We start from the raw sequence: 22,368 nt of genomic DNA on the forward strand, positions 1-22,368 counted from the left end.
AACTGGAGGTCTTGGTAGCCTTAGAAAGCCACATATATGTGAATTCAGCCACTGTAGTTTACAGGAGGAGAGTCTATGATCAAAACATAAATCTTTGTGAATTACACCTCACTTCTTCAGATGCTTGGAATGGCTAAACTGACATAGGATTTTAATTGGGATAGTGTGTGTGGGGGGGAGAGACAGTATGTGTGAGATAGGTAACCTTATCACTTGTAGTGTGCTAAAAATGTGCATTAACCCACTCAAGCTTTTTGAGGTTCCCTGAAATCTTCCCATATGTTAAGCTTTGGAGACTTAACATGTTATTTTGCTTCTTATTTTAGCAAGGAAAATCACACAGCTGGGACTTGGTTTTGCCACCAATTTAAGCAATATGCTCTAGGAGCGGCAGCAATTTGCCTGATGGCCACATGCAAGTTGTGGATTATCTAAATTGTGGATGCTTAAAGCTATGTTTTAGAACTGGGCTGCATTTAATTTGATGGGGAGGGAGTTGGGGGAAAATGCTATGAAATTTTTGAAATTCTTCATCTGGCTTTTAATAGCAAATGCAGAAGAAAGCGTCGCACACTCACGTCACTAAACCACAGAAATAAAATTCGTAGGAGTTCTGAGAGGGTTTCTTTCTGCCCGCTTCACCTCTGAAAATGTGAACTCTCGGCCAGTCATTTAATATCCACCCCTGGAGATTCCTGGATCTGAAAAGCAAATACACTGGCCTACCTCCTTACCAGTGGCGGCTAGAAATAACATCTGCTTATGAAAGAGGGAGCTAAAACCACACGGCCCAGCCTTGCCATGTTAAGACAGCTGTTGGCCAAAGACAGCGGAGCCTTTACCAATCACAGCATACCCGGGTCAACTGCTCTATTTCTGGGCTGAGGGTAGTTGCAGGGAACAGGTTGCCCTGTAATTATCGTTCTGTTTAGCAAAACAGCCAAGGTGGTCATTTACAACCGCCTGATGCTTAATTCCCCACGGAGAAAAGGCATCCATCGTCAAGCCACCTCCCCCTTTAGATGTAGCTGAGCCCTTGGAAAAGCCGCCTCTTCTGTGCCTGCATGCTTGGCCCCTTCAGAAAGGAACCATGTCGATCGCGCACACAGCTGGCAATTACATGCTCTCTGATGCGCTGCTTCCAGACCCAAACCGGTCCGGAGCAAAAGGGCTTTACCTGGAGCTGCCGTGTGATCGCATCATGAAGTTTGTCACAGTGGGGCTGCCGCTCTTCTTGGTATCTCTCATGTTTGCACAGGAATTTTCCACCGGTAGGTCAATTTATTATTCTTTGAAGGGGGGGCTGGGGGTGGCCGTTGTTTCTTGAGGCCTTCCGTGGGGCTGAGGAGATGTGGCCACCGATAGGGAGATGCCAGCAGAAGGGGCAAGGACAAAATGTTCCTTTTTTAAAAAATGAATTTACTGCAAGCCCAGTATGCTAACTTGAAACAGACTTTGATATTGAATTTAGCATTTGCAAAATCAATCCGGGGTTTTTTCATATCGGAAGCCTTGCAATTAGCCTCTCTGGATTCCCTGGGACTTCAATAAATATGACATTGAACTGTAAAGTGCAGTCAAACCACACCTTACAATTTTAACACATAAAATGCAAAATTTCCCCTGAGCTGAATGGTGGCCTTAGACCTTTTCTAGTAGACGGTGATTGAGAAAACGTGTCAATCTTCCGACTGAGTGATGCTTCTATACAGGAAAAATTGGATGTTTTGTTTCAGACACTGTTAAAAATTATTCCATATACAGGATTACATAGCAGTCGGTAGCGTTCTCCAACTAACAAAAGGGAGGTTCAGAGATGACAAGAGTTCGAGTATCAAACCCAGCTTCAAATTTTCACCCAGCCATGAAGTTCATGGCCTTCAAATGATCAGACAGTCACTACCAGTGGGATGTTTGTGACGCAAGGGCTGAATCCATATATGTATCTTGGAAAAGAGACACTGGAATACATCCAGATGTTTTCTCAAAATAATTCCCGTTAAGTGTGGCAGCTGCAATTCTAGGTATTTTTCCTTGGAAACAAGCCCCATGAAACACCACAAAAAGGATAATTCAGCATAGCCAGCACTACACTGAATAAGGGAGGATACAAAGGTACCCATTCCAGAAGCAACAGTGTCTCATTTGATAAAGTGTACCAAAACCAGGCTGAGCTGTGTGTGGCTTTGCACAAGTCTGACATTGGTTAGATGAGGTTTCATGGCTGCAATTCACAGCCTGCCCCAGGAATTTATTTCTGGAAATGGATGCCTGTGTGAGATTTTAGTTGATCCAGATGGAATAAACAAAACTTATTTCTCTCTTTAGCTTGTCTCAAAATCTTGTAAAATATGTTTAGGGAATGATTATTAATTTTTTTAGCACACCCAGCCTACAGAGATGATGAACAGAAAGAGTTTACAACTGCCATAGCACCGTGACAGCATAATGGGCCCAATCTCTTAATCAGTTAACAGCAACAACAAAAAATTGGGGGGTGGGGAAGCAGTTTGATCCTGAATGCTGGCTTGGAGGGATTAAGGTTGGGCACAGATCTCATCTTGATTTGACTACAAAGACAATCCTTGCTAGAGATGGTTCAAAACATAACAGAGCAGCTGTCTATTTTTACTATGGTAGAGGAAGCTGATGGATGCTGCAGGGCTGGAAAGAAGGGTGGAGATAAATACGGTTCTCTTTCTCTGTCATAGGATCCCAGATCAGCTGCTTCTCTCCTAGCAACTTCACAGCAGAGCAGTCTCATTTTGTTGATGCCGTATGTTGGGACTCTTTGCTTCGCTACAATTCTGAACCTGCAGGAGATGCTACATCCAATTCCCTCTGGGTCTTCAAGGTATTGGGGTGGAGAAGAACACCATCCATTCTCTCTTGGGTGCGCACCATGTGGAACCCAGGGTCTAATTTGTAGTCTTCTACCCCAGTGTTTCTCAACTTCAACTCCACCCCTCTTAAAGTGGCCACGGTTGAGAAACACTGTTCTGCCCTTCAACTGACCACAGTACTCTTTTTTTGTTCTGTTTTTCCTAGATCTTCCCATATTCTTTGCTGGTCATTGCAGTTGCCATGTACCTGCCTTATCTGCTGTGGAAATATGCAGCCGTCCCCTCACTCAACTGTGATCTGTTCTTCATCATCGATGAACTAGATAAATCCTATAACCGTTCCATCCGCTTGGTGCAATACATGGTGAAGCTCCAGCAATCTGAAGAGGATCCAGAGGATTTTTGGGAGGAGCTTGACCTGTAAGTGGCAGACGGATAGGTGATCTGCGTGCTAAATTTCTCTCTCTCTCTTCCCAGAATTTTCACTTACAAAATCACAGGTTAACAGGAAAGCATTGCATTGCAAATTTCTCCCTGCATTCATAATATATACCAGTGGCTATTCTTGGGACTATTCCTCCTTAATCTCTAGGACTGTCCTCTTCTGGTTTGGTTGTTTTTAAGCCCCGCAGGTGGAAAAGAAGAGTTCTAGTTTATTATTATTTTTTCTTTTTTCTTTCCCTCCCAAGGGCTCGCAGTGAGAGATACTTTGAGTTCCCTCTCCTGGAGAGGTACCTGATTTGCAAGCAACGTTCTCACTATTTGATCATCATTTATGTATTGAGGAACCTCTTCCTCCTCTTTCTTCTGGCTGTCAGCTGCCTCTACTTGGGTTACTGTCACCTGCAGGTCTTTTTTCACGATAAATTCAGATGTTCAATCAAGGCAGGGCTCCTGGGAGAAGAATCTGATATTCCAGATTGGATTCCTTGCAAGCTGGTTTTCTTCTCCGTTTTCCAAGTTACCAGCATCTCTCTTGGCTCTGTGTACATCCTTCTGGGCCCAGTTGTCCTCTACCACCTGCTTCAGCTGTGTCAGTGGGACAAGCGGCTTCTGTCCATTTATGAAATGCTGCCGGCATTTGATCTCCTCAGCAAGAAAATGCTGACTTGCCCGTTTAATGATCTCAACATCATCTTGCTCTTCCTGCGAGCCAACATCTCGGAGGTCAAATCTTTCAGTAGACTGAGCGTATTGAGTACTCTCAAGGATATTTCACCCAACAAGGAAAGCATAGACACAGTTGTAGATTTTATGACTCTTCTTGCGGGCCTGCAGCTAGCAAAGCCAAAGCATAATTCCAATGCCAATGAGAACTTGCTCCATCGTGAGAATGAAGTTGGTAAGTAACTCCCACTGAAAGCTGTGCTGAAATCTGCTGCTTTCCCAGAGTGGTTTTTTTTTTACTGCACAAAACATAGTTCTTGTTTCTCTAGTTCATGCTCAAGGTATATTCTTTTGATATCTGTTATCTTCTCTTTCGTTACAAGGGAGCAAAGGGCAACCATGTAAATTGTTGCTCCAATACTCTGCGGCCTCTTTGGCTGCTCCATTCCAGATATCCAAAAATCCCCACTGAGTCTTTGTGGTGGGTCTTTGTTTGGAATATAACCAAATACAACCCAAACTATTGTAGTCTGAGGTTGTGCACTTTTTTATATATAAGCCAAGGTGTTATTTTAATCAACACTTGTTGTAACTGAGTAGACCTCACAAGTTCTACTTTTGTGGAAAGCTCTGGGAATTTTCTTTCCTTGGAAGTGGGAAGGAAAAATCTTGTGCAATTACACTTTCTATAACTCCACGAGAGGGCTGGGGGTGGAATCATTTATTTCCCACGACTTGACCTTATTTTTTGACTTTTTTGTGTCGGTTGCTAAACAAATCACTGCAGTCATTAAGCAAACCAATTGCTTGCTATGGGGAGTTTTTGCCAAAAGCCAGAAGTAAACACTGGTTTTCAGCAAAAATGTTGTGAATCAGTCAGTTGCCAAGTGCCCAAAATGAAGTCATGTGACTGCAGGGAGCGGGGGGGGGGGCTGTTGGAACTTTGGAGTTGGGTCGTAAGTACCTTTTGTGGGGGATTCATCATAACCAGGGGTCTTCAAACCTGGCCCTGTTATGACTTGTGGACTTCAACTCCCAGAATTCCTCAGCCAGAGTGCCTGGCTCAGAAATTCTGGGACTTGAAGTCCACAAGTCATAAAAGGGCCAAGTTTGAAGACCCCTGATCATAACTATGAACAGTTGCTATGTGGCTGGCCATAAGTCAAGGACTAGCTGTACTACTTTATTGGGTTTTTATATGCTACCAGAGTCATTTCCCATGAGATAGGAAGCTATATAAATTTGATTAATAAATAATAAATTATATTCCATCTTAAACTCCAGGAGGAAAATAGTTCAGCTATCTGAATTACAATAGCCAATTCCAATCTAGGAACTGCTGCATCTTTTTAATACAGTTCTTTTTTTTCTTATACCAGAAACGAAACCTGGTTTGGAAGCCAAGGAAAACTGACTCAGGGATGGATTCAATACTGCACCAAATAGAAAAATTCAAACTGGTGAAGAGCACTGAACGCAAAAAAGGACTTTTCCCTGTGTACTTTGGGTCATTTTTATTCTTTCTTTTTGTTGGACCCCACTGTTTGTCCATTAATACTTTTGTTTTCTGCTGTTACATCCATGGATTTCACCCTTATAATAAATATAAATGCACCAGTTTTCCAACTGAACCCTAACTTCTGCATTGTTTTATAGTCTGACTTTCTTATAAAGCTAGATTGTTATTTCCTTTATGGTAACTTCAGCACTTCTGGCCCTAAAAATCTCTGCCACTTTCCTTAAGCTTTGATCAGATACTTTTAAAATCTTCATTTTAAAAGTGGACTTTTGTTACCTCGCATTTTCTACTTTGAAGTCACTAAGCAGTTTATATATAAAAAATAAACCTCATGCAGTTTTAAGAGCGGGTGCACAAAATCCTTGGAGGGGACAGTTCGAAATACACCTTAATTGCTTTACACAATAAAGTGAAGCTTAAAAGCTAGATGAAATTGATAAGCTGGATCATCTTTCCAACGTTAAAAAAAATTGGATAATTGATTTAAAATCAGCCTTGGTGGAGCAGTGGGCTAATGCCTTCTTAAGTAACACCAGCTGCCTGCAATTAGTGCAGGTTCGCATCCCACCAGGCTCAAGGTTGACTCAGCCTTCCATCCTTCCGAGGTAGGTAAAATGAGGACCCAGATTGTTGGGGGCAATTAAGCTGACTTTGTAATAATGCTGCTTGGGGTGTGTGTGTGAAAGCCCTAATAAGCAGGCATATCCATAGAATGAAGGCTACTGCTAAGTTTGTAAGCCGCCCTGAGTCTTCAGAGAAGGGCGGGATATAAATGGAATTAAAAAAAAAATTCTTTAAACTTGGCACGATCAACATAAAGACCAGTAAGTAGGTTCACAGGTCCTTATTCATTGTTTACTGTGTAAAACTAAAAACAGCTAGATAAGCTCCCCTTTTTTAAAAAAAGGTTAGTGTTAAAAACATGCTGAGCCAAAGCTGAACTTTGATGATTTAAGTACTTGACTTCTCAGAGCTGAGCAACAGGCTCAAAAAAAAAAGCAAAGTCTTCAAAGAAAATGCTCTGGTTTTAAATAATTTATGGTTTTAATTAAAAATTAAGGGCTGTGGATTTGGGGGAGTCTGTAGTTTGTGCCTTCAGGTCAGACTTGAATCTTGGGAGACTGCAGTGTCTTCTTCCTGAAAATGTTTTCTTTGCCCCGTTTTTGGAAGTGATTTCCTCTTTGTCTTCTTCCCAGGTCTCACAAAAAGCGACTGGTCCAAAGTACACACACACACCGTCTGCCCCCCCCCAGCTGGCATTGTTCCTAACGTGGGGCTAAAACTCATGATCTCCCAACTTCTAACCCAGTGCCTTTAACTGTGACCCAGAATGGGCTTTCTTAAAGTTTAAGACCAGCCTTTTAAACTGTTTGTTCCTGGAAAGAAGTGAAGACAGAAATCCAATACAAATTAAGCTAATGCTTTGGCATTCAGTAGCAGCATCTGTTCTGTGTTTTAGATGGATAGTTCCTGTTTTTATAAACAGCCACATATGCAGATTGTTACATAATGATTGTGAATTCTAGCAGGCACAAATAACTTTTAACAAGGGAGATCAATGGCCTAGCAAACCCATATAGAATCTCCTAGTAATTAAATCGAACAGCTTTCAGTGCTCAGTGGAAAGGCAAAATGTAAACCAACGTTGACAACATTTGAGAGCTTGTATTAATTACATCCCCAGCATAAAGACACTGAAATGATGTAAGCAAAAGAATGTATTATCAACTGACAAAATTCACCATGGTTTGTTTACTCTTTTTTCATATACCAAATAAGATCTTGGGCTTAGAAGAATGCAAAAGGAAAAAAAAACAGAAGAATATTATTTATGACAAAGATGAGTGTATTTAGAGAAGGGAAAAAACCTGCAGAGTAGGCAATGCAGTGTCAGGATTGTCAGCCTTGTATCTAACTGCAGGAATCTTTTCTCTTTTGCAAATATGTAGCTCTAACTAGAAGCATTCTGAAGCCATCTGCATTTAACCTAGATCTTGTGAGAAAAAAGATGCTGGACTAAGCTGATCCAAAATGTTTCTTATTTCTTAGAGCCTTCACATAATTAAAGGAAAGACTGAAACTTAAATCAGTGGTCTTAAATTCCTTTACACAATTCCTGCCAGGGTGAATGATTGAACATTCAATTTTCTAGGCAAGAGGGGGTTGTTTTAATTGAGACCTCTTAAATCAGAAAAAAAATTGGACTTTTTAAATCATGGGTGGAAATCATACTTCCACTTTGCTATTGCAGATTAAATGGACTCCAGAAGATGGTAGAGGACAGGAAGGCCTGGAGTAACATTGTCCATGGGGTCGCGATGGGTCGGACACAACTTCGCAGCTAACAACAACATTGCAGATCATTTCCTCAACAACAACAAAAACACACTGACTGACACAATAACGAAAGTATAACTCATTCATTTTTAAATCATACAAGACCATTATCCAAAATATTTACCTACACAATCTACAACAATCCAAACACCCATGGATTTCTGGAACTATGAAAGAGGAACAACTGTAAATCAAGAATTTTTGTCTGGCACTTTTTGTACAGTATACTTTCTGCCAGGTACACACACGAATGGCTAGGAAGTTCAGGACAAGTGACAATGCTCATGTTATGTGATTTTAACTGCTAGGCAAATATTTATACTTTATATATATTTCTAAATATTTATATTTATAAATTATATTTATACAAATATTTATTAAATCATCACTCCTTGCATATTAACTTAAACATAAGTCTGTGCTGAATAATTGCATACTTTTGAATGAATGAATTCAAATGATGAATAATTTTTTCCATTGGAAGTTGTTCTGCATAGAAATTTGAGGATTAATTTGAAATGCCCGCCAGAGGCTTATGGATTCATTTTCAAAGAATGATTATGTAGACAAACATGTATCTTGCTGCTGTCTACAGATTTCATTTTAAAGTAGGTATTTTTATCTAGGGTAAAAATTTCCATTAAATTAAGCATGACTTGTTTTTTTTTTAAAAATAGAATGGATATTACATGCAAACACTCCATATCCTTTCATTTGCAGTTAAATTGCCATATTTGCCCTGCCTGTCTCAACAGCCATGTAATTATAGGGAATGTTAACACTGTGCGTTTTCATTCCAACTCTTAAATTTGTTAAAGAAAAGAGCCATACAAGGGCTCAAAAATATAGGCACAGCACTTGAAAACATTTTAAATGAACGTTCAACTTAGGGATTTGTTTTTAGAATCACAACTGAAATTCTCTGACACACCTCCTACTTGCTTCCTAATTTAGCAAATAACCCATCTAAATCATGGACTTCAGAAACCCCTACTACAGCTAATCTGAAGTACATCTCCATCTACATTCAGTCCACCCTTGTCATAGGTCAATCTTACTCTCCCATAGGAGGACAAGATCAATTCAGGAGTGACAGCTGTTCCACAGTAAGGATGGATGGAGAAGTCCATATTTAACTATGAACTTAATTCTGCTTTGTCCAATCAAGAGACAAGCTGAATCTTACTTCTCCTTTAAAGTAGCAACTTCACTGAATTTTGCAAAGTTCATCAATTTATAAAAAGGGCACTGAGGTAAGTGGACAAAAATGCCAGCATTTCAAAAAGAGCAGTTATTAAGAAAAACCAATTCCTGTACAGAAATACACACTTTAGCTCAAATAGCAAAATGATTGCGTGCACTTGAAAATAAAATACCCATTTGATTCAAGTTTTTAAAAAATAGCTAATGTGGAAATAGAACATTTGAAATTGTTAATAAAATTACAAATCCGCAACACACTGAAACTGGCAGATTCACCCATCTAATATTCCACAGCCCAATGCCAGAAGTTAATTTTCAAAGAGCAAAGTCAAATAATCTCTACCATCTGGAATCCTCTAACTGAAATAAGTCTAGCACATGAAACATCTCTTCTCTTACCTTCAAGTCTGTGTTATTTAACAAAGACCAATCTATTATTACTGTTTCTTATATAGTGAGAAACCTCATGGATCTGCTGGGAAATTCTGGGAGTTAAAGTTGCCAAATTTGGACAACTCTGGTTTAAATAGTATACCCAACAGATGCCAATTTCGCTCAGTTTGGGTGCAAAATCCTGGCAGATTGCTCCTCTAAGAAAAATATGCAACATACATACATAAGTGAGGAAATCAAGTTGATCGAAGCCCAATATGGGGAAAACCTCCCTGGCTTTTGGCTGGAGCCAAGGATTTTGCTTGAGAAAAGCCAATACACTTCTATGTTCCTATTTTTGAAAAGTGATATTGTGCTTTTAATGTAACATTTCATGTTTGAAAGGGTTTTACTTGCTGTGAGAATTAGTTGCTGCAGGTGGTAGTACAACATAATGTAGTTCTGGAATAAAATGAAAACCCAAGACCTTTATTTTAATCTGGAGGCCAATAGTAGTTCTCTACAGGGCAGACAAGATACAGTCTAGGTATCACTTTAATGCATCTGCCAACATCACTCAGCTTGCCAAGGATTGACATCCAGCAACATCTGGAACACCATAGCTCGGCCATTCATTTTAGCATAAGGCGTGGCTTGTATTAGGCTTACTCTTGTAATAGTTGCATAGCAGCGTGAGTGTTTTTTCCCTGCTTTTCTTATAACATGCCTTTCCAATTGGAGACAAGAGAAGAGGCAAATGGCTGGACTAGTATGGCTTTTTGCAACTGGCCCATCCAACCCATTCTTTGGGAGCTTGGCCTGCTAAATTCAGAAGGACTTACATTTAAACATGCATTGGAATGTCAATGTTCCCAGAGGAAGTTTTTATTATCCAGCCTTGTCATTCAGAATCCTGGCTCTCTTGGTTGCATGCAGGTAACCAGGGATTGTTTTAGAAGTGATTTGATTTCCAGTGAGGTACTTACAAAATAATTCCAATTATTACGGCACCTCAGGCAGGTAACAAGAATACGAATCATCAACTGATCCACCCTCCCCTACTATGACCTTTCTGGCAAGTTAAGTGACTGGGTTGTTCATTTTAAAATTCTTCTCAGCAGTCATCAACCGGAGAAGTTTACTACTTTGAGAAAAGGAAACTGTAGCTGTGCTCCACACTTCTTTCCCCCCCCCCCCCTGCACTCTGGTCTGCAAAATAAGCTGCCGATTCCTCTTTTCACTCTCAGCTCACTCACAGCAAAATCCATGCAGGGTTATTGTGGGAAAATGTAATGAAGGGAGGGGCAGGCAATTCCTGTAGATTGTAAATGGGACACTGTTTGTATTCACAAGGCCATTCAAACCAGGCGTAGCGCAAGCCCTTTATGCCATCTGAACAGGTTGGGCTCTGCAGGATTACCGAGTAGGAAGAGGATGACACAATGGACGCCGGTTTCCAACTGCATGTTTCCTGATTAGAACAACACACCTGTGAAAAGGCAAGAGAGCGCAATTGCTTCAGTTGCAGATTCTGCATCTTTCCAAGCAACAACTGCTGAGGGCTTGGTGTTAATTTGTGAACAAGAGTAAGGAACAGACGTTTCAGTTCTTGTTACTCCCTCTATCCATGTAATTTCCCCCAAACTAAATCTCATCCTTTTAATTTTGATGTTTCTATTAATCTCACTGGAAAAAAGATACAACAGTGACTTTCTATGTTCAGGATTAGGGGAACTTGTGCAAAAAATGTATTATTATATTCATTAAAGGATGCCATAACTGAATGCCTCTTAACAGGATGACAAGTAGATGATGGTTTAATATATTGCTTCCTACACAGCACAAGATAGGCAGACAACTCTCTCAGAATTTGGGCTGAAATTCCCTCTCATGCCTTGTCTTTGTGGTGCTATTTCTCCCTTCCTCTTGCCCGGTGTTTCTTAAACCTCGGCAACTTTAAGACGTGTGGACTTCAAATTCCCAGAATATCCCTGTCATGCATGCTGGCTGGGGTATTCTGGGAGTTGAAGTCCATGCATTTTAAAGTTGCTGAGGTTAATAGCAATAGCACTTAAGGCTTATATACCGCTTCATAGTGCTTTACAGCCCAGCTCATCACAGAGTCAGCATATTCCCCCCCCCCAACAATCTGGGCCCTCATTTTACTGACCTCGGAAGGATGAAAGGCTGAGCCAACCTTAAGAAATACTGCTCTAGCCCAATCTTCTTTCTCTAACTTTAACAAGGCCATGTAGGCTACACACATCCATATGGATTTAGCAATCACTTTCAAACAGATGGCAAGCAGGCCATAATTCAAGGCATAGAAAATCCTTCTCCATTCTGGTAGCTACTAGATGTATTGGACATAACAACTTTAATCCTAAGTCAACATCTCTACCCCATCTTTTACCTCAAAAGTCTTGTTGTCCATGTGACGCAACTGAACACATTCCTCAAAGGTGATATTAAGAAGCTTGTGGGTTTCATTCACTTGCACTCTCTGAGGATAAGGACCCTGGAAGATTATACTTTTCTCCCCATAAGCTACTGACAGTGCTCCAAGATGCAACCTGTAAGCCACAGTCCGCTTATCCCGGGGGTGGATGCTGAAGGACAAAGAAAAGGGATGAAAGGGATCAGTGGGAACTAAGGCTCATTTTTTCCCACGCTCACATTTTAAAAAGGCTATCCAGCTGGCAGCCTTCAATATTACAAGTTGAAAGCTGGAAGTAAAGGTGGCATTTCAAGGACAAGAAATCCGAATGGATATCAGAGCTGCTGGATAGAGAGATGGGCTGCACACTAATTTAATAAATAAAAGAAGCCAGTCTAGAAGCCAGTCAAATGCTTCTAGAGCCCATGTAATGCCATTGCCTGTCTTGTGTTTTTTTTCTGTCTTGCAATCTGCCATCACTCTCTCTTCTTGGTTCCTGCTCTCATTGTTGAGACTGAATCTCAGATATGGGGCATTGTAAGCAATAGTGCAGTGTATTTCCTTTCCCCCAAGGGGGGGAAAAAACCCCATTTCATCAGATGATGAGAATTTTAATCCATTATAGATTCTGCCCAAAATAAATCTGTTAAATCCCTAAGATGGCCCAAAGGATTTCAATGCTTTTGTTAGGACAGGATACAGAGTTGCTTTCTCAGGTACTGCCAATTAGTACTATTTACGAGATCAGAGGTCTCCAACCGTGGTGACTTTAAGACTTATGGACTCCCAGAATTCCCCAGCCATCCCTGTATAGATGGCCTGATCTTCCAGACTCAGCCTTGTTTCTGATCGCACTGGAATCCAATCCATCCTTCTTTCAACCAGCTATAGTCCACCTTCCCAATCAAAGTCACCGTCTCCGTTTTCTCATCTACTTCAGTTTCTTCACACATCATGTACACATCACTTCAGTTTCTTCACTCATTCTACCTGCTTGTTTCTCCCTCTCCGCATGATGCTGTTATCTTTGATTCCTTCTACCAAGACTGATATGACCCCAATGTAGTATCAGTCTTAAAAAAAACAACCCACCAGAAGCATTTTTTAACAAGGGAAGAAAACATGCAGGAGAGTAGAGGCCAGATCTCAAGCAATTTTAAAACGTACCTGCCATAAGAAGATTCATTATCACCAAGATCTATGGTAACAGCCATGAAAGTATTGGGCATTCTCTTATTAGGGACATAGCCATAGTCTGCAGTCTGATGCCACCGAATCCGGGGAAAATTTTCGTTTGTCTGCACTTGGAGAGCTGTACATAACTGAAAGAGGGTAAAGAATGGACAGCTTCAAGAAAAGATAGCCACGGATTTCACAACTTATCTGTCATTCTAGTCAGCTCCTACTTAAACTGAAAGGCTCTGATACAAATCATGGACAGAACAGCTGTGGGAGGTCTGATCCTTACCCTGAATAACCATCATTCATTCAGTTATGGTTGTAGAAACATACAGAATCTGAGAATGGAAACAGTCCACAGATGGGTATTATACTCTACCAACAAATGATCCTTCTTGGCCCAAAAGGCAAATTCTTAGGTTTCTGCACTATAACAGCAGCAAGTGGGAAAATCAAACCTTTTGCATAATTTCACTGTCTCAATATTAGGCAGCCATCCTCAACATGGTGTCTTTCGTACGTAGTGGATCAACTCTTATAGTTCTCAGGAATAAGAATTATCGTTAGGGAAATGGCAAGCTGTCTGTAGAACTATGAGAATTAAAATTCAATGCATCTGGAAAACAACAAATGGGGGAGTGACAAAGCAGCAGCTTCAAAAAAACCACATGCATTATTAAGAGACCTAATGGCTAAGATTGCTGCTTAACAGTTACAATTCTTGACGCACTGTTCTCTATGGCTGAAACAGACAGGAGCCGAGGTCTGTGATCTTTCATAGTATGTATGGATCCACGAATCACAGTGAGTCATAATCTGTTTAGTTTTGGCTGACCATGTGTGTAAATCCAGTCATGGGCTTGGTCATCTGAACCAGTCCACTGAATTTTTCAACAATCTATGATTAAAACCCACAACTTAGAGCAATGCAAGAATCTAGCCAACACTTGGGAGAGGAAAGCATGCCATATGGAAATATGAACCAATATTTATCACTGGTTAAGGATTTCACAAATAACCAGGAACAGAAGTCGTCCAAAGCTATATATGACTGATTTAGAAAAATACCCCTTTTCTGCATACGTCCCTTGCATTTTATGGTGTCAACCGACCACAAAACATTCACATTAAAAGCTTCAGATCATTGCATCTATTTAGATAGGAAGATTCTTCATCTTGAAAAAAGTGACATCAAAATTTAAAGGGACAGATTTAAATGAGCCCAAATAAACCTGCCCAGCAGTGGATTTCCATTCCTACACTTACCTGAACAAAGCCAAAGGGAAACTGCTTGTTGGTTTGCCCATCAGATCCTTCATGAAAGGCATTTCGCCAATCGTCAATGAGTGCAGGAAATGTGCAATTGTACAGATCAGTGTTCATAAGAGTGTTGGCTTCCCCTGCAGTAGACCAAGGTCCAATACATTAGCAGCGGCAGCATCATTCCAGCTCAATCTTGCACTGGTACTCAAACATACCTTGATACCATATAACTCCTTGGATGGTCATGTTGATGAAAGGGCGAATCATTGCGTTCCAAAGCACTGATATTTCTCGGGGACCAGCATCAAGGTACATAGGAGGACTTCTGTAACACAACAGAGAAGATAATGAGTAAGGAGTTCTCACCAAGCAGATTCCTAAAGATCAGGAGCTTTCCTTGTAAAAAAAACAAAAAACAAAAACAAAAAGACAGCTTGGTAGTCACAGACACCTGAATTACTTCTACAAATAACTTTATTAGAGTTTTTAAAATAAAAAGATAACAACTAATGTTAGAAACAGAAATTAGAGAACAGAAAGAAAATACAAAGCCAAAAGTGCAAAACAAGAAAAACAAAAAGAAATACAAAGAAATGCCTTCCAACTTTCTGTTACCACAGATACAAATATGGCCTGGAATGGACCTCTTACTGTAAGGCTACAATATGACTTTTATTTTTTCAATTATCTAGTATTTTTTTAATCATCAAGCTCTATAATATATTTTCATTTTTTTTCTGTTTCATGCAAAACATCCAAAACAGGCACCTAAATTATTGACCACTAATGTCATCAAGGATCAGACCTGCTACATTGTGTGTGTGTGGGGGGGACACTTTGTTTAGTAAAATAGCTTTCTCCAACTGATGTTGTTCTGGAACATGGTCCTTTAACTCTTGCAATACACCTAAAAGTGCAACATAAGGCAGGCACATACTCACACACACACACTGAATCACAGCACTCACAAGATGATAGGATTGGAGGACTGAGAGAAATAATTACTAACTTATGGGTTTCTTTCATGCCTTCCTCTAACTTGTTGAGGGAAACTGACCCCTGTAACTGGTATGGGTTGAAATGGATGCGTACACATTTTCACTGCACCCAAGAGGATTCTTAAATTTCATTGGACTCATCCTGAATTAAGCAGTAAACAATTAGAACGGGAAAAATGTCATCATAGTTACATGGACAAAAGATGTTAGGAGATTATAGAGACTTACGACTCTCTCCGAGCATTAAGCCGTAATGGTGATTTTAGCTTAATGCAATGTACAAACACAACCAGAATGGTTTGCAAAGCAAGGTTTATAGCTGAGTATGTGAACAGAACCTTGGCCAATTGGAGATTGGAGGTTAATCACAGTGAAATAAACCATGGCTCAGCCAATAAGCAAACCCATTTTCTAGGATGGAAAGTATCAGATTAATTAAAAAATACACACAAGCCAGTTTTCCTTACCTTTCAATATACTGTAACAGCCCACATTCATTCAAGGCATTCTTGGAGGACCAGGCCTCAATTGGAGTCCCTCCCCAGGAGGTATCTATCAACCCTATGGGGTACTTGAGTTTCTCAAACAAATACCGGCCAAACAGCCAGCATACTGCAGAAAAGTAGCTGAAGTCTCCGTGGCCCAGGTTTCCTGTGTGATGGAATATTTTTCTGAAAGTTTAGAACATTTTGATGCTTCGGAAATAATACAATTATTAACTTAAATTTATTACAAAATATGCATTGTAAAAAGATCAAGTATGAAGGACCCATTCAAATCATTAAGCCTAACCCTCACACACTATCTGGCCTTCCAATACTTGCTATTCCTCCCAATATGTTGTGCTGGCAAAGTTGCCATTATCCAACTAAAATGGCCAGTTCTTAGCCCACCAATCAACCATAACATGAAAAATATCTTATTGGTCCTGCTGATTTCTTGCTAGAAGATTGACTTAAGTCAGGCTCTTACTGGCTGTTGGAATGGACCACTGCAAGTTGATGCCTCCAAGGTCTTGCATTTCCACTTCTGACTGAACAAGGGAAGTGGAAAATATCCGCACAAGGGGATACTTGGATGCATCTTCCATCTCCTTGCTAGCATTGAATATCTAGGAAGCAGAGAAGATTCCATTGAAATTGCAATTAAAAACAAAAGTATTATTTATTTATTTATTTATTTATTTTATTTAATTTGTATACCGCCCTTCTCCCGAAGGACTCAGGGCGGTGTACAGGGCAATAAATACCAAAAATACAAAATACAAAAGTTAAAAACAAATTAAACAATTGTGCCCGAATACAATAAATTAATTAAAACAGTAATTAAAACCCCAAACCCATCAGGCCAGGCCGGCTTGTTCAAATAAATAAGTTTTTAGATCACGTCGGAAGGAGCGCAGGTCGGGAGCCATCCGGAGCTCAACCGGTAAACGGTTCCAAAGGTCTGGCGCGCCCACAGAGAACGCCCTCCCCCTGGGGGCCATCAATCGGCATTTTCTGACCGGTGGCACCCTGAGGAGGCCCTCTCTGTGGGAGCGCACTGGGCGGAGGGAAGTACATTCATACTTGCAGGCAACAGAACAAGCCAGGATCAGCTGTGATCTGCTGGTCTCCCTGCCTTGTTGGTATTCTAGCACAGTGACTCAACATTTCCTATTCCCCATTGACTTTGCTCATCAGAAGGTTGCAAAAGGTGATCACATGACCTTGGGACACAGCAACAGTCATAAATGTGAACCAGTTGCCAAGTGGCTGAATTTTGATCACATGATCATGGAGATGCTACAAAGGTCGTAACTGTGAAAAATGGTCATTAGTTATATTTTTTAGTGCTGTTGTAACTTTGAATGGTCACTAAAAACTACTTGTTAGCCCAAAATATCCTTTTAGCAAAAGTTGTTCTCAGCCTGTGTATCCATAAGCAGAACCAAGTGGCTCGAAATCAGTTCTCAGAATGCTTTGTCATCTGATCCCTCTTAGCTGGAATTTATAGGAATGTGGTTCACCTGTGAAACGGTCATCTCCATGTTACTCTGTCCACTGCAAATCCAGACATCTCCAAAGTAGATATCTTTTAATGATATATTGGACACTTCTTCCTTGATGTACTGGTGTACCTTTATAGTATAAGGACCTCCTTGGGCCACGGGATCCAGCATAATTTTCCAAGTGTCACAGTTTTCTGATAATATTGATAGGAAAAAAAAACCAAATTAAATCCCAGGCTTGATATCAACATTCTAAAGTATTCTAAAGTAACAAATGCACTAATATCAAGCCAAATTTTATTTGCTTACAGACCAGTGTTTACCATAAAATTTGGCAGAAAACATCATTAGAGATGAGGAACATGCAAAGATCTGTGCCAGGAAGGTGGATTACAATTATGATTTCATCACTGAGAAGACTCAGTCGATTCACTCATATGTGAAAAGCAATTGGGGAATATATTCTAAGTAAGTTAGAATCATGGTGGGAACCTGGCTCTCCATATGCTTCCTGCAAAATCTTCCAGCAACCATTAATACTGGCCTTGCTGATTGAGACTGATGGAAGTTTTCCAGAAAAGCATCTGAAAGATCTCTAATTTCTAATGTTCGATTTACAGCAGCTTGGCTGGTTTGGGAATTCTGGGAATTGAAGTCCACACATCTTAAAGGTATCAAGTTTGAGAAACACTGATTTAGAGTATTGAAAGGCCAATGCCAACTCTTTAAAACAAGCTTGGTTCAAATGGCAATGAAGAGAAACAAATTTTACTCCTTCCAGTGGTTTGTTAAATAGCAGCATTTTGTAACAGATAGTTTTAAAAGCAACTCCACGTAAAACAGATTGGAACTCCCACTGGGACATGGCTGGCTATCTGAAAAACACCATGAAGCTGGCAAAGGGCACCTTTCCTGTCACCATCAGGTCATCCATAGGAAGTGATGGGTCAAAGGGTACTCCCACGCTAGCCTCTTGTGGGTTTGAGCAGTAGTCTACTCACTAGAGATCAGTATCTTTCCCAGAATGACCAGACCTGACAGTTTCTCTTTATTGTGTTATAACCAAAGGTCAATGTTCTTGTAAGAAATGATGATTTATTGCCATATTTTTTCTCCTTGGCTTTTAGTAAAGCAGTTCTGCTCACCCAGGTGCCACAATCATAGCTTTATTTGGATTCCTGCACCAAGCAGCAGCAGTTAAACTTGATGGCCTGAAGCGTAAGAAGGAAATATACAGCCACCCAGACAGGAATGGAATCAAATCCAAGGTAACTCTAGAGAGAAGTCCCATTTCGGCGTCTAACATTTCCATCTGCAGGAACTAGGTATGTGTAGTCTAACAAACAGAAGGCCTAAAGGTGCAGTTGACTATTCTTCAAAGCATCTGAGTGCAGGACAAGAAGTAACAGGTGAAACCTAGAACTAAGGAGATATTTCCTGACACTGAGAATAATCAGTGGAACGACTTACCTCTGGAATTTGTGGATGCTCCATCACTGGAGGTTTTTAAGAAAAGACTGGGCAGCCATTTGTCCAGAATGGTATAAGGTCTGCTTGAGCAGAGGATTGGACTAGAAGATCTCCAGGATCCCTTCCAACCCTATTATTCTATGTTCTATGTATGAGCATTGTGACAAGGAAAGACATGTACACAGTTAATATTATGAATTACCTTCCATCTGTACCATTTTGGTCACAACAGTCTGATTCTGGGAGAGTGTCAGCATCACCTTGGAACCAGGATCTCCAAAGCCCCATATGATTGCACGAGATGGTTCCTTCTGGAGCACCATGTGATCAGCATAATAGGAAGCTAAGTGAAACTTAGCACCTGAGACAGACAAAAGGGCAGGACAATCTGATTTACAGCTGCAGCTTCTCAAAAATACTCCAGCAATGCCTGTGCTGAAGTACAACCATTCAATTCTGAAGACATTTCTGAACAGCAAAAATAGCTGGCAATTTGTTAGAGGTTGTCAAGGAAGCCTATTACTGAGAAAGAAAGAATACATTTCAGATGCATTAAAAAAACTTTGAAGATTACACAACTACTTTCATTGTTTCTCTCTTTCACATGACCGTATTTTTCCTATTTTTTCAACTGATGCTGTTTTCTGCTGCTCTCCCCACATGTACATTCATACAATCTCCCATTTCCTTATCCAAAATGATCTTTAGAATTCCACTTTTATAGCACAAAGTTTTAGGAAAGTATGGCATAGAATGTGTATCTGTATCTTTATGTGTGAATATTTTTTTAGCCCAATTCTGCCATGTGACACTTCGTGACTATTTTATTTATTTTTATTTTTATTCCATTTATATCCCGCCCTTCTCCGAAGACTCAGGGCGGCTTACAAGCTTAGCAGTAGCCTTCATTCTATGTATATGCCTGCTTATTAGGGCTTTCACACACACCCCCAAGCGGCATTATTACAAAGTCAGCTTAATTGCCCCCAACAATCTCGGTCCTCATTTTACCTACCTCGGAAGGATAGAAGGCTGAGTCAACCTTGAGCCTGGTGGGATGTGAACCTGCACTAATTGCAGGCAGCTGGGAGGAGACTCTGCCTACAGTCTACAGTCTGTCCCTGATTCCCTCCCCATTGCAGGAGAAAATAGAGGCCACTTTGCTTTCTTGCTATTATGAATTTAAATAGCGCACTATTGCCTCCATTCAATATGCTGAACCCCGCTTAATTAAATACAGTTCCTGTGTACTCCTGTCACAATGCCTAAGCAAATACAGCTTAATGTGATTGCTAGATTAACATGTCAGGACAATGCCTAGGTTTTCACAATGTCCTGAACACAGCTAACCATCTCATTTTAGTCTAGTCTAGCATCTTGTACAAACCCAGCTGTTAAGTCTTTAAATAACCTGGCTCAGCATATTGTGTGAGCAAAGCCATAAAAAAAGAATTTAAAAACATCTCTTACAGCTATGGCAATCCTATACTTATTTACTTGAAAGTCACTGATACAAACAGAGATACATATACAGCATTATATCCTTAACAGAGCTTGAATGACTGAAGGAGAGGAATCAGTACTCTTACATTTTATTTGAGGCTACCTTAATTACTTTTTAAGAGGGTTATTAGAAATATAAATTGATAAATATTGGAAGGTAAACATTTAAATGAAGGCTCCAGCAGCCAATATCTTTCTCCCATCATTTGAAGCTCTGTTAGCAAGAATCAGTTTAGTATTTAACTGAGTTACAGCCTGGCTTGTTTCATACTCTACTATAACATCTCCAGATGTTACAGAATATAGGCAACAGTGGGTGATATGCAACAGAAGTTGAACTAGGACAGGATGCCAAGCAAGCAGTGTTTCCTTGTACAGTTGTGTAGTAGGAACAACTGCATGCTGCTTTTCAGGATACAATGTAAACTTGAAAATTGGAAAACTCAATGAGAAAACTGCAAGAAAATTTAACAAACCCATTATCAAACATACAGCAATCATAAGCAACTGTTAACAAAACTAATATGCAATCCTGAATATACCCAGGAGTAAATTCTTCTGGGACACTGAACTCAAGGGACTTTCTTTGTTTGTAAATATGTTTAAAGTCAGAAGGAAAGCTGACATATACTGTATTCCTCTACTGAGATGAACTAATTATCCTTACCAAATGCTGAACCAAACTTTGTTCAGTTTTAATCTCAGCCTGTGCAAGATACAAACAAAAAGCATCTGGTGGAAGCTTAGCACCATAGAAGGGAAGCAAATTCCTACCAGCTAAATGCTGTTATTGTATTTTTCAACAGACACTGATTTTTCTAGATTGCACTTGCCTGGCCAGTAGTGCTCATTCATAAGCAGAAGCAGCAAACTGCCTCTTCTCACTCACCTGCTGTATAAGCCAAGAGCAACATGAATGGCAAAGAAGCCTCCATCGTCCTTTTTGATATCATGAAGTCAGAAAGTCAGAGTATACAATTCTGGGAGCAGAGAATGTCCAGAGTCTGTATCTTAAAGACACCAATCTCCTTGTGACCTCACATTGGGCTGATCCAAGCCATGAAGTAACATAGGACTGGTAGGGGGAAAGTAACACAGCTGTTTATAGGTATGGCAACCTTGTCACCACCCAGCAGAAATCAATCCTTGATAATGCTCGAGACAGTTTCAAGCGTTAGGCCGAGATGAAAAAGGCTATTTGACTGTAAGCTAAATCTGACCCACAGGATCGCCTTATGACTTGTGCCTCTTCTGAAAATGTGCTTCCTGAATTTGAGGAAAAATAGCCTCTGAAGCAGAAAAAAATGCTGTAAGGATAGCAAAGCAGTTGGAAATTTGTTTGAATTCCAATTTATCTCAGTGGTACATTATTGGCGCTTGTAACTATGCAAATCCACAACTTGGGCTTAGTAAGTAGAGGGCTGGGTTGCCTACCTTAATTTTTTTAAAAAAACCAACTGGTTTATTCACAAAGTTGCACACAATCAAGTTGCACACAATCCTCATAAACCACACAATGCTTTCATGTGTAAACACTTACCAACACCCCTCTATGAAACTTTACCCTTTTTTCCTGCAAAAGAATGGCTTGCATAATATTCTGAAAGCTCAGCCAAGCATTTCGAGGGAGGAGGACATGTGTGCAAACTCATATGGGAACCCCCAGGACACGCCAAGAGTGCTGGATAGATTGGGAAGCAAAAAAACACACATCCCAGGGAAAAGCCCGGCATAGCAGATCCTCTTTGTGCTGGTGCAAAGGATGGTGAGAAAAAATCACTCATTTTTGCCTATGACAGTACAGTCATTTCCAGTTTGGTTCATACAGACATACGTTAGCAACGGAGATTTGGGGTATACATTGAGTTCATACATAAATGATAAATCGTGTTATTGTCTGTACTATTCAAAAACTAAAAATACAAACGCCAAAGGGCGGGGCATTTTTTTTCCTTTAACGTTTGTATTTTAATTTTACATTATATATAATAGGTAATTTTCATATGTATATGCGTATGTATATATAGCTATCGGTATAGATATAAAAGGGACGCGGTGGCTCAGTGGGTTAGGACGCTGAGCTTGTCGATCAGGTTGGCAGTTTGGCGGGTCGAATCCCGAGTGCCGCGTAACAGAGTGAGCACCTG

At 40.3% G+C, this 22,368-nt stretch overlaps 2 protein-coding genes across 3 annotated transcripts; one reads left to right on the forward strand and one right to left on the reverse strand.

The window, feature by feature from the left end:
- The first annotated feature begins 491 nt into the window (after positions 1-491).
- On the forward strand, positions 492-5,581 carry PANX3 (pannexin 3). The gene is made up of 5 exons (XM_081334199.1): positions 492-1,271; positions 2,712-2,854; positions 3,049-3,263; positions 3,533-4,185; positions 5,330-5,581. The coding sequence occupies exons 1-5, from the start codon at positions 1,091-1,093 to the stop codon at positions 5,362-5,364; spliced, it is 1,227 nt and encodes a 408-aa protein (XP_081190325.1). The 5' UTR covers positions 492-1,090; the 3' UTR covers positions 5,365-5,581.
- Positions 5,582-7,065: 1,484 nt separating this feature from the next.
- On the reverse strand, positions 7,066-21,248 carry SIAE (sialic acid acetylesterase). Of its 2 annotated transcripts, none has more exons than XM_081333370.1 (10): positions 21,111-21,248; positions 18,921-19,079; positions 17,267-17,442; positions 16,231-16,369; positions 15,726-15,909; positions 14,476-14,585; positions 14,264-14,397; positions 12,986-13,140; positions 11,795-11,990; positions 7,066-10,870 (listed from the first exon to the last, which is right to left on the reverse strand). In XM_081333370.1, the coding sequence occupies exons 1-10, from the start codon at positions 21,172-21,174 to the stop codon at positions 10,634-10,636; spliced, it is 1,554 nt and encodes a 517-aa protein (XP_081189496.1). In that variant the 5' UTR covers positions 21,175-21,248; the 3' UTR covers positions 7,066-10,633. The 2 variants fall into 2 exon arrangements, with proteins under 2 accessions (XP_081189496.1, XP_081189497.1); XM_081333371.1 differs by having other exon boundaries at positions 18,921-19,240; positions 21,111-21,210.
- Between the last annotated feature and the right edge of the window lie 1,120 nt (positions 21,249-22,368).

The sequence above is a fragment of the Vipera berus genome (assembly GCF_964194415.1).
Source record: "Vipera berus genome assembly, chromosome: 8".
NCBI lineage: Eukaryota > Metazoa > Chordata > Lepidosauria > Squamata > Viperidae > Vipera > Vipera berus.